The 12,490-nt window shown below is 36.2% G+C and overlaps 1 protein-coding gene across 3 annotated transcripts in view; it reads left to right on the top strand.

The window, feature by feature from the left end:
- Positions 1-12,490, top strand: part of ZFYVE28 (zinc finger FYVE-type containing 28) — a 110,343-nt gene that overhangs the window by 41,821 nt on the left and 56,032 nt on the right. For all 3 annotated transcript variants that reach the window (XM_026847146.1, XM_026847144.1, XM_026847145.1), the window contains exons 3-4: positions 7,778-7,915; positions 10,807-11,009. In XM_026847146.1, coding sequence (XP_026702947.1) covers positions 7,808-7,915; positions 10,807-11,009 — 311 coding nt within the window. In that variant the 5' untranslated portion in view covers positions 7,778-7,807. The remainder of the gene's footprint in view (positions 1-7,777; positions 7,916-10,806; positions 11,010-12,490) is intronic.

Genomic DNA, 12,490 nt, shown 5'->3' with positions numbered 1-12,490 from the left:
TTTAAGAGATTTGATGTAGAAAAGCTAGAAATTCATGCCAGAAGGATTGGGCAGTTGGCTATTGGGGAAGTAAGCCAAGCCTTATTCAAAGCAAAAATCTCTCTATACAATTTCTTCCAATTTAATTTGAGTGGGGAGAAGTGAGTGAAACTGAAAGAAAAGCATTTTTTAAGTGATGATGTCAAGATTAACCTTAAATTCCGGACAATGCACATTTCTGCTGTACTGTTTATCTGTGATAGTAGGACTTTAAGCTGTTTTCCTATAGTTTCATCTTCAGTTCACTTGTTTTACAATTGATTACAATATTTGTCATTTGATTACTTCTAATAATGATTACTTGTGTGAGTTGCATTGCTCCAACAGATGCCTTCTCTGTGCTGCCTGATACCTTCAAACAGTTGGTGTCAGGTCCCTGTTTGCTATTTGGATATCCAACTGAGTGACAGGTTGTAACATTTCTTTTGAAAACATGCAAGTTTGTCAGTCCTTTTGTATATTTTTACTATACTTAAAAAGAACTGGAAATTAAGAAAATGAACTTGAGTATAATTGTGCTAAATACAATAAATAGCCTGTAAGAATCAGAAGTTGATTTTTCTTCTGTTGGACTTAGGCCACAAAAACAGATTTCAGATTTACCTTTTTCCCCCAGAAATCTTAAGCAATCAGTGTAAAGTCTCTTTTGCCTGTGATGGTAATTGTTGAGTGACCTATCTCTGTCCTGATTTCAAACCTGAGCCTTTTGCTATGTTTCCTCTCCCCTGTTCAGTTGAGGACGGCAAGTGATAGAGCAGCTTTGGTGGGCACCTGGTGTCCAGCTACTGTCAGCCCACCACACAGTGGAATGGTATAGCTAGGCAGAAAACAAATGTGCAGCAATAAACATTTCTAGTTAGTCAATTACAGAAATTGTGTCTTTTAAAATATTGTCTAGCAGCTTTTCTTCATTGTTGTTGGGATACTTCTGGGCACTTGTATTATTTTTCACTATAGAATGATTAGCATGATGGCTAGAAAATATAAAATGCTTCACCGTAAGTTGTGCCATCAGTACAAGTCTATCAACCAACAAGAATTTTATTTCCTTTCTGCATTTTGGATTCATATTTGATCTTATGTAGGGAGTGATTAATATTGTAAGATTTTTTTCTTTGACAAAAGGGTTGTAATAGTGTTCACTACTGTAGTCTTGTAGTTTCCCATGTTAACAAGCTTTTTGATGTGTTTCTACTTGCTCATATGGATCAAATAGGTCATTCAGAGAAACTGGCTGTTTATCTAAGACTGTGGGAAGAGCTGATTGAAAATGCTGTGCACTGCAGGTCAGGGAATTTATTTGCAGCAGAGAACTGTAGGGAGGAAAGCTGGCTCCAGTGCTCAGCACTGAATGTGTTGCAGATGCATGACGCTTTCACTCTGCAGCAGGGGAAGGCCAAGCAAGGGTGGCAGTAAGTCATGATTGCCTCTGTTCTGGTCATGGCCTCAGCTGTGGCACAGCTTTGGAGTGGTACGAAGAGGGCAGTGTGAGCTCTGTACCAGGCTGAAATGCATTTGTGCTTGGGAAATCCTGAAGTACATTTTAGGGCAGTTTTGGGATCACTGTGCCATGGTGGGAAGGCAGTGGCCTGGTACTGGTAGAAGCACAAGCTCATTTAGTTTATTGCAGCAGATTACCCATATTCAAAGTGAATGTCTCTTATCCTTCTGTTGCTATGAAACTATGGAAAAGGGGAAGTTAATATACCAGGTTACTTGTTGGATTATTTTCAAATGTCTTTTAATATAAGACAAGCATTTAGAGTCTTTATAGAAAAGGCCTACATATGTATACACTACTGCAAAAGCATGTCTGTATCCATGATATTTATTTAGTACTATTTTCACAGAATCACAGAATGTGATATTTATCTAGTAATATTTTAATTCACTGTGGACGAAGTTCTTAAGTTGTCTCTTAGTGATAAAGGGAGGATTGGTTGAAGAGCTCTGTACTGAGAACAGTCTTTTAGTACAAGTTTGGGCGTACTTCATTTCAGTAGAGACAGTCCTGTCTAATATTAGTTAATGGCTTTTTGGTGTGGAGGAGTAAAACAGATTTTTTTTTTTTCTTTTTTTTCTTATGGTAGCATCAGAAACACTTAGATTTTTGAGATCTGAAAATGTTCTTTCCTGCAGAGATGATGATGCCCTGTAACAATGCTGTACTTAATGCGGTCTCTCAAGTTGCTCTTAAACAGCCCTTCTGTAAATGGGGGTTCCTCTTCTATTTACTGAGCTGTATTTGTGTGGCTAGTAAGAAAAGCAGAAGGTGAATTCCATGATTAGGTCTGTCTGTCAGACAGATGTTCAGAACAGATATAAGTTAAATTTAAAAGTAATTTGTCAAAGTTGTGCACACTGGTTTAGTGAAAAATGTCATTTTAGCCACGAAAATTCTTTATTTAAAGAACCATTTTTACTGGAAGCTGTGCTCAAATATCTGTGACCTCTTTTGTTTGAAAATTGGTGTGCCAGTGTTCACCACTGCATATCTAACAATCCCTCCACTTAGGGAGATGTAATTATTCAGTGTATGCATAATCAATTTTCAGTATATGCAGGAGGCAAGATCAAAATTTCTGTTAATAAATCTGTGATGTTTGGCGTGTTTAGTGCCCTCGTCAGGGTACACTAGTAAGACTGTTCAATATCAAAGCTTCTCTTTGCAGTTTAACACAAACTGCAACAATGATTGGTGCTGGGCTGGGGAGATACAGCAATTTAAATTGCTAGAGACCCAAGTTGCCTTTAATTCGTGATGAATTTTGTTACTGCTCTACAGTGGGCTAGGTTAAACTAGGAACTACTGCCCAAAGTTCACACATGGAAAAAACCTAAGTTACTTTTAGAGAGCATCTGGAAGTTGACAGTGGGAAATAGTCAAATAGCTGATCAGGCAAAATAGAGACTGAAAGCATGGCCTTTAGGATCTGTGCAGGATGGGCTGGATCGGGAGAAAGTGGTGGAACTTGTTGCTGTTTGGAGACTTTGGATCTCTGATGGTTGAAACAGCTGTCTGTAGGTACCCTGCTGGGTCCTGAAGCTGGCAATTTTGGGTGTCCTTTGAAATCCTGTTACTTAGATCAAAGAGTGTGTCACCTTATTGTTGGTTTCTTCTGTTAATGTAAGTAACCCATAAAAACCTGAATATGAGCTAATTGCTTTAATTACAGGAAAATCTTACTTTATGTTTGGCCTTAATTTGTGTTCATCGATTGCTTCTGTTTGCCATAAATGTGGTGTTGAAGGAGGTCTTGCAGCTGAATGTCAAGCCAGTAAAAGAAAAATGTGAAGGATATATTTAAATGAAGAGGCTAAAATACCATCTCTTAAGCTCATGGTGATATTATCACAGACTCTGTTACCTTGACTAGATTTTACCAATAATTCATAAAAGAGATATTAAAGAGGTACTGAATGACATGGGAAGTTATCTTCCTCTGAAGAAATCTTACAAAAGACCTCAGTAAGGTCATGTTCAACTTAATAGCCTGTAAGAACAGCACAGATTTTATTAAGGACATGTACAAAAGAGTAAATAAGTCTGCCTTTTGTTGATCTAAACATACATTTTGGAGCATAAGGTGAACTTACTGGCTTTCTTCTTGTACCTAGTCAGAAAGCTAATGCAGCAGTTGCTGTTAGCTTTATGCTCTAGTTATTGAGTATATGGCCAATTACTGCTGGGCCAAAAATAGATCAACTTTTTGTCCTCTACTGTGGCCAACTACATACATTGTTTCACTACCACACATTATCTTTCCTATCAAAGAAAAATATAAGTGCTATCTGTTATGCGAAAGACTGAGCTCTGTTTTCCAGGAAATGAGGAACTTGGAGTAAATCCCAAAGCAGAATGTCTGCAGTGGCTGCCTATTGTGCTGCTGGAAAGCCTAAAAAAGAGCAGCTGAAAACCCTGCTCATCCTGGTATGCAAATGAACCAAAAGATAACAGATACACACACCAAAGGATACATTAAAATCCGGAGACCTTTATATAGAGAGATGGATCAAGTGAAAGATTTACTACTTCAATTTCAATTAATTGATTACCGTTGCTTAAATTAGAGCAAAACCTCAGTGTTACCATGTATCCGAACCCATTCTTTCTTAGCTTACAAAGCAGAATACTGTAATTAACTAAATTGAATGTTTCTTGAAGCTCTTTTAAAGAAAAGACTAATTTGCTTACAATGCATTGGATAGTCTGTCTAAATTGGCTGGCATCCTTCCAGTTACAAAGCAGCTGAGATTTGAAATCATTATGGAAGCAAGTATTCCAGATTTCCTATTTAGGTTACTCTGCTCTGGGTATCAGAAGAAGGAATGGAAGATAAGGAAGAGAACTGGTTTGGGTTTTTTTCCTGTAGTAGGATAAAATAAGCCCTATAGAAAATCAGAGAATTTTGGAAATTCCGTATCTTGAAACAACAAAACCAATTTACCTTGTAGAAATTTTTCAGCATTTATACACTAAATGGTAAAGTTCCATCAACTATTCTTTCCTTAATCTTCCGATATCACTACTAGACTATGCAGTAAAAGATGATCATCTTTTTAACTGGCTTTTTCACTTAGAGTTTTGCAGAATGACCACTTGCCTATGTGAAGCCAGGTAACTTTACAAACAATTGGTACTAGTCCAGAGATTGAGTTATTGTGACTTATCTCCATTGGGAAGTCTATATTAAAATTCTAATTATTTATGGTCTAATTTACTAGTATTGTACAAGTTAAAAACTTTTTTTAATGTGACCCAGGAAGTTTTGCATATGTGGAGATGTGTTGGTGGGTCTTGAGTGCTGTGTATCAGAAGCATATTATAGGAATATTGCAGAACTGAGGAAAAACGTTAAATGTCATTTAGGTGGTAAACAAATTATATACTGAAATAATCAGTATTATACTTGCTTTGTAAAAAGTTTATTATATCCTGTTGCAATATTTAAGTGCATTAAGGTACAAAATTTCATAATGCTTATAATAATTATCTGCTGAGATGTTTTAGACAGAATCGTAGTACTTTTTTTACAAGTATAATGATTAGGAAAGCAGAAAAAAAAATACAGGCCAGGTATGAGTCCTGCATAAAAGGTTCTTTGATATATCAGGAATTTTGTGTGTGTGTGTATGTGTGTGTATATATATATATATATATATATATAGTCTGATTTGTAGCTGCATTAAAATAAGATTGCATTTGAAAAATAATGCATTAAAGTAAAAATAAATTATAGGGAGGAAAGCTTTTCAATATGAGTCTCATCATATTAGAAAAAAAAGGAAGAGATTGAAAATTGCATTTTCCCATATTCAAGTTTGACAAGTAAAATAAATTGGAATATCATGTCCTAAAATAAAATGGAATTGGATTATTTAAAATCTGATATCATCAGATTGAAATATAATTCTTCTCAAAGTTCCTTGCTTTAATATTGCTTAGTATTTCCAGCAGCTTTTGTAAAATTTAACTGGTAGGATTACTTTTTAGCACTGTATCTCTACAGTGCTGAAAGATCTTTGCAAACACTTACTAATTCCCTGAAAACAGAAATCTGACTTTTTCATTCTAATGTGCCAGCCTGTATTGCTCTGGTGATAAAGTGGGAGCTACAGGCAAAGCACCTCATCTCAAAAGAGATCAGTAATAACTGATTTAAAATGTCATGAGTGACTTGTGCTCTTCTACAATGTAAATGCTTTAATCCTTGTAACTTTGGGTAGGAACTAAGTGGGTTTGGAGTTGATTTCTGTATGGGACCTACTTTCACAATATTTTGCTTCCCCAGCTAGATCTAGCTAAATAATGATGAGAGGAGTATACTCGATACCAGGAATTAAGACATGGGAGGAAGGAAAGTAAGAAACTTGACATTAGTTTCTTATATATAATAATAATAAAATAATATAATATATATAATAAAAGCATTATTATGCTTTTTCTCATCCTTAAGCATCATTTGCACATGATTCCTTGACTATCTCCACTTTATCCTGCAGAGGGGAGGTGGTGGCAGTCTGGCTTGTTCTTCAGCCAGTTGTTCAGGATGGTGGTGCTGAAAAGAGGTGTGGGCATCTTTGCTCTGTCAGTCATCTTCCAGTTCCCCTTGCAGTTACACTAGGGGATATCATGAGGTTGTGTTTTCACTCAGTTTCTACAATGAGCATCTCTTTGGATTCCAGGGGGTCCAAGTGTCCCACTAATCCTGGCAGTATGTTATACCCAGCAGAGTGAGGGAGTGCATCTTTGTAATTGTTTTGTGTCAGTGAATTCTGTTTCCTTGTCTCTTATCATACCTGCTGGCCACATCTGTGTTGTGGTGCCATGGAAGAGCTACAGAGCATTTGGTTTTTAGAATTGTTTTTAGAGAAGATGGTTGAATATTATGTATGCCATTGTATTTTAAATGTATGAGGTGTACGTTTGTTTTTAACAACTTAATTGAAATGAAATGTGCTTTCTCATGACAGACTTGAAAAAAATACATTTGTGTAAAAATGTTTTAATTGTTAACAGATAAAGTACCTTCTACCAATGTGTCATAAACATTATCAATGCTTAATTTATTTATTTTGGATTAAGACAACTGTGATTATAGCATTAATGTTAAGACTATTTTCTGGCAACAGCAGTTACAGCAGTCTGCACTGAAATTACAGAGAAAGTGAATCTTCTTTTGTACCTAAAGTAGGTTTTGGCCTTCTCAGTGGGGAACATAATAAAGGGGCAGGTTTCTTCAAAACTTCTGTCTCCTATTATTTTTTAAATACAGAGGAAAATAAAATGGTCAAGTATAGACTCAAAGCAGTTCTGTCTGTTAAACAGTTCTGTACAGACAGATTTGTTTTTATTTGTCTGAAATATATTTTAAATAGAATATGAATTCTGTAAATAATGGAAGAAGGATGAGACAGACAAAACATCTTTAATGAAAACACTCAGCCTTTTTCATGCTCTGAACCTACCTTTATTATGTTAATCAAATTCTGTGCAATTCCCAGCAGGGATATGTGAAAATTGTCATTTTGAAATAAATACAGATTATTTAGTGCATATCAAGAAGCTGGTTAGAGGTCTTTGGTCTTTGTCTTGGTGCAGACATAGATATGAGCAGTTACTAAGACACTCTAACTTGTGCAGTGTCCCCTTACCCTCCTGAATGCCCACAGGTTGAGAAAGCAGGCAGGGGTGTCAACCCTTGCCCACTGGGGACTCAAGTATGGAAACTACCTGCTTTAGATTCTCAGGATGAGTTTAACTCTATTCAACCCTAGTGGTGCCAATATAACTAAATTTCTAATGTCTCCAGGGTACTCGTTCATGTGTTCTTTTTGGAAGAATGAAGTGCATATCATTGGGGCTGGTGAGGGGAAATGAGAGAAGCCTAATTTACTTGTACTTCTGTTTATTTACTGTTATTTTATAGATAAGTAGTTGTAGGTAAAAAGCTCTTAAATCATGCTTCCTCATCAGAAGTCCCACTAAAGTAGTTAGTGCACTGAATCTGAGAATCAGTCTTTAGGGAAGCTAAAAAGAGTGAAGTTTGCCACTCTTCTTTCTAGGCAATATTCTTCTCTTTGTTGTCTCTCTGTGTGTGATGACCATAAGAGCTAAATACTGTATCTTCTGTCTTAATTAGTTAGTGCCTCACTAAAAAATTCTATTGAAAGTTAGAAAATACTTTGTGGGATTGCTATCGGAACAGTATATATGCTATGCTGTATTTTGCTTCAGGATAACGTTTTGAACATCATAAATCAAATCATGGATGAATGCATTCCACATGAACGGGCCAACAGAGACTTTTGTGTTAAGTTTCCAGAGGAAATACGCCATGACAACCTTGCAGGACAGCTTTGGTTTGGAGCAGAAGTAAGTCTCTCCTATTTCTGTTACTTGGGATAAGGGACAGTTTTTTGTGACATAAAGCCAGAAGTTTTAATCGGGAGACTTCTGAAATGGTACATATAATTACATAGCCAAGTGGGAACTTCGTCTGGATGCTCAGTGGAAGGGGATTCTTTAACTACGGTATTGGTATTGGTTGGGCTAACAGCATACTGGTTTATTTCCATAATTGACTGCTGTCATTATGGCCACCTCTTAAAAACTATTATTTTGTGAATCGGCATCTGATTAATATTCTTGATTTTTTTTATTTTTTTTTTTATCTTGATAGACCATCTCGCATCTCATGCTTTGAAAATCTTAAACATATGAAGGTATATAAGGGATTTCTGTACCAATAAAATTCACTTATCTCCAATAAATATAAGTGCATGCTGTCACTTTAATGACTTTATTATGCTATAACTCATACTAAACCTACATAAATTTGAGCTGACATTTGTTGCATATAACTCACTTTTTTTCATGTGTATGCCAAAAATATAATGGTTTCTGTGCAAAACACCAAAGTCCACTTTGCTCCTACCTGGTTTCTTTCAAAGACCTGCGTCTACAGCAGCCTCTAGGAACAATGGATTTTTGCAGGGAATAATCTTTAATTATTTTAACCAAGGGAAGCCTGAAGTGTCAGAAAAAAGATGTGATATGGAAGATACTTATTGATTAGTACTGATGTCTGGCTAAAAAAAATATTTTAAAAAAAATCACTGTGGCATCTTTAATGGTGAGCTTAGTGTCTTCAGATTTGCTGGACTGAGGGTGCCTTCAAGCACCACGGATTTGATGAGAGTCGAGCGGGAAGTAGTCTAGACATCGCACTGCACAAGAGCACGTTGTGGTATTGTTTCCAGCTTTGCCTCTCCTATATCTGAAGCAGTTCTTTGGTTCCTGTTATTGTCCTTTCTTTTCTCTACCAGTTCCTCCTTTCTTTTTGAAGTGTATGCTCTCCATCAGTAGTTCCTATCTTGTTCAGTCCAATATGCCTCCATATGTTCTGTTACTAAAAGTTTCTTTGACAGTTGTTAATTGTAGGTTCCTCTGAGTCAGGGAAATCCTGCATAGAATTTACAAAATGGTTTTGATATGTCAGTGCTTTATAATCCTGTCCTCAGCAAAAACAGCAGCAGTTTTTCTTCTCATTATCATATGACCTTCACAGCCATCATGCAGGTGATGCCATGCTCTGTTTTAAAATGTGGAGAGCCTCCCATGTTGCCTTAATGGTACTTCCTTGGTAGTTAAGTAGGAGAAGATGGAGTCATTCTATATGCAACCATCTGTAATGAATCCCTGTGAATCCCATTATGCTTTGTTACTCTAAGGGACTAAAACTGGGATTACAGCAAATAAACAGGAAAAACACCAGCCAATGCAGTAACTTCTCCTTGCATTGTGGAAAATGCTTGAGGGAATCACAGACAGCCAGTATCCTCTAGGAGGGAAAAAAAAGTCTCCCTTTATTTACTGTTTGTGTTATATAAACCAATGCTTTTACTCTTTCCAAATCAAGCTGTCACTGTCTCCAAATCAAACTAACAGGTTGGAGAGACCTTTTGGTTTCAGAGAAAGTAACATATGCAGTGATGAAGGAATGCTAACTTATACTACTGTAGACAGTTTTCTCCTGGAAATTCATGTAGTAAAGACGACTGTATTGACTGTTACGAATATACACTTATGTGTCCTTGTCAGTGCAATCATTACCAGACTAAGAATGCATATCAACAATAAGACTTGCCTTATCCACATTTGCCCACAAATACTGCTTTTGCTGCTAAGAGGTAAAAACATGATCTTCTGAGTACCCTTAAAACACTAATTAGTGCATTGGGCTGCTGAGCCAGGGCTGGGGTTGCACATCACCCATACAGACCTGCAGAAATGCTTCCTCTTGAGGGGAGTGCAAGGGAAAAGGGAGGGACACAGAGCTGCAAATGGAGATGGGGAAAACCGGAAAATGATAACTTTGAAACTAGAACAACCTTGTATATTTTTAGTTAATAAAAATATTTCCATTAATACAGAAAGTATGATTTATATCAGTACTTCTTGTCTTCCACATGTATCCATAAAGGAATAAACCCAGCAGCAAAGGTTATTAAATAACTTTGTTTTAATAGCAGTATTTTCAGGTTTTATTAATGTGTTACAGTAAAACTCTACTTTTAATGTCTTTGTGAGCTGGTCAGGAGAAGTCAGCGTATAATTCCTGGGGCAAGGAGTGTCTTAAATAGCTGATTTCCAGAAACTGAAAGGGAAGAATCACTATGTGATCTGGACTTTATGTTCTTTCCTATAAGTTACATTCATGGCTTCTGTGGGAGGCAGGATACTTGTCTACCTGGATCCCTGATCTGATAGCTAATGTGACTAGTTTTGCTGCAGAAGGCATCTTGGTTGCAGAATTTCTGTTCTTTTTATAAGGAATAGACTTATTTTACAAAATCAAGCAGTTTAGCCTGAATCAAAACAGTCCTTTGATCATACTTTAGTTCGATTCACATCCCTCTTATTCAAGCAATCCTTGTATACATAGAGTATATATTTTGACAATACTTACTGCCTAACTAGTGGAAGAAGAGGTTTTTTTAAGTTCTTCTGTCAGCTCTGTGGTTCTTTTACTTGAATCTCCCCCTGTTCTCATGTCTCTCTGACTGAGCTCCTCCCTAACCTTTTATGTGAAGACTTAGTGGCTCCCTGCATACCATTCTTCAATCTTCACTTGTTTAATAATTTGCAACAAATTGGGGCTAAGTACTGTCCTTGTTCAAAGTAGTAAATATCACACCTTGTAGGATTTGTAAAACATAAGAGTGAATTTGTAACAACATTTTCTCTCTCAATGTATTTCATAGTGTTTGGCTGCTGGTTCAATTATTATGAATCGTGAAATTGAGAGTATGGCTATGAGGCCCTTGGCCAAGGACCTGACCCGAAGCCTAGAGGAAGTTAGAAATATCATTCGTGACCAGGCCTTAAGGGATTTGAACCTCTACACAGAAAAAATGAAAGATTCACTCAAGCATTTTGATGTCCTTTTTGCTGAATTTGAATTAAGGTAAAAGTTCCAAAGTAAATGTTTTGTGAGCATTGTCTTGGTTACTACAGCTGTTGTGGGGCTTGTTGGTTTTTCTAAGTTGGCTGTTTTGTTCAGTGTTCTTTCTATGGAAAAAGTATGTAATTTTTTATCACAGTATTTGAATTCTTCAGTAATTTGTTTTATTGCTAGATTTTTCATTCCAGTGTAGGAATAATGAAAAGAAAATTAAATAGCTTTTTAGAAATCAACATTTGCTCTCTTCAACTGAACTATAATCTTCCATTTACATACTGATGTATAGCATTTGTGGGAGGTTTTCCAAGACACAAAAGGAAGCCATAAATCGCTTCCTTTCATGTTTTCTTTGTCAGAGGAAAGGCAACAAATAAGAGACATTTTTTAAAAAAAAAGTATGATAACAAATAGTCTAGAGATTATGAGGTTTTGTTCTCTTGTGCTTAGAGATACAAGCAAGATGTACCTACTCAATTTAAGAAGGCAAATTGAAATCTGATGAAGGAAGTGCTTTTACACAAGCCATAATTAACCACAGGAACTCACTGATTTAAAAGCTTGTGATTGAAAAATGGCTTGGAGGTTTATAGTAAAAATAAAAATAATTGCTTTTGGGGTGAGGAAAGTAACTGCAAAGGACACATTGACCAAGTCTTGCATTGTGCTTTAGAATTTAAGCCAGCTTCCTGCATGTCTGGTAGATGTTCGTGGTGCTGGGCATAGTTATAGACAGTATACTGGACCAATTTGTTTATGAATCTAATATAATTCAGCCATTCCTACCCTCATCAGAACAGGTTTCTTAGAATTGGGTGGTATGTTAAATTTTTCTTGGGAATAATCCATAGACTGTCTTGTTTCCCATTATTGTTTGTCCTTCTGCAGTATTTATATTCTCTTGTATTACTTTGTTAAGCGATTTCTTCTGATTCAGAAAAAGATCGTTATGCTGTTACATTGAAGATATCAGCTAAAAATGTGGTTTTAAGTAGGATTTATTTTAGGGCAGACACTGACAATCAGCAACTGGTTCTTGATAGTGCCTGTGCATACCAGCTGTCTACATACAGCATTTTTCTATGTCTCTATTTTGCAAAGAACTTTTTTCCCTTTCTGTGTTCTGTAGTCTACAAATGATTTAAGTAATATAGTGACAGAAAACCACTTTTACCAGTGTTTCTTACATTGTGAATTAGCGCCTTTGCATGTAATTCCACATAGAAAGAAGGCCAACTTTTAAGTTTGTTAAATTGTCTCTGCTGGGTAACTGAAATTCACTAATTTCAGGTGAAATGTTTCTAGATGAAATATGCGGTTTAGTCAGTTTTGGTTTTGTTTTTTTTCCTTAAGAAAATTCAGACCAAGCTAGTCTATCTTTGTAATGCAGCAAATAAAGATCCTTTTAGGACCTACCTACCCGTGCCGTGCCACACAGTATATAGTTCTGATTGTTAACTGTGTGTAATTATATTTCTAAATTACTA

This window comes from Athene cunicularia, assembly GCF_003259725.1.
Source record: "Athene cunicularia isolate RWA chromosome 4 unlocalized genomic scaffold, athCun1 chr4_part1, whole genome shotgun sequence".
Lineage (NCBI taxonomy): Eukaryota > Metazoa > Chordata > Aves > Strigiformes > Strigidae > Athene > Athene cunicularia.
This window is presented reverse-complemented; position numbering and strand designations above follow the sequence as displayed.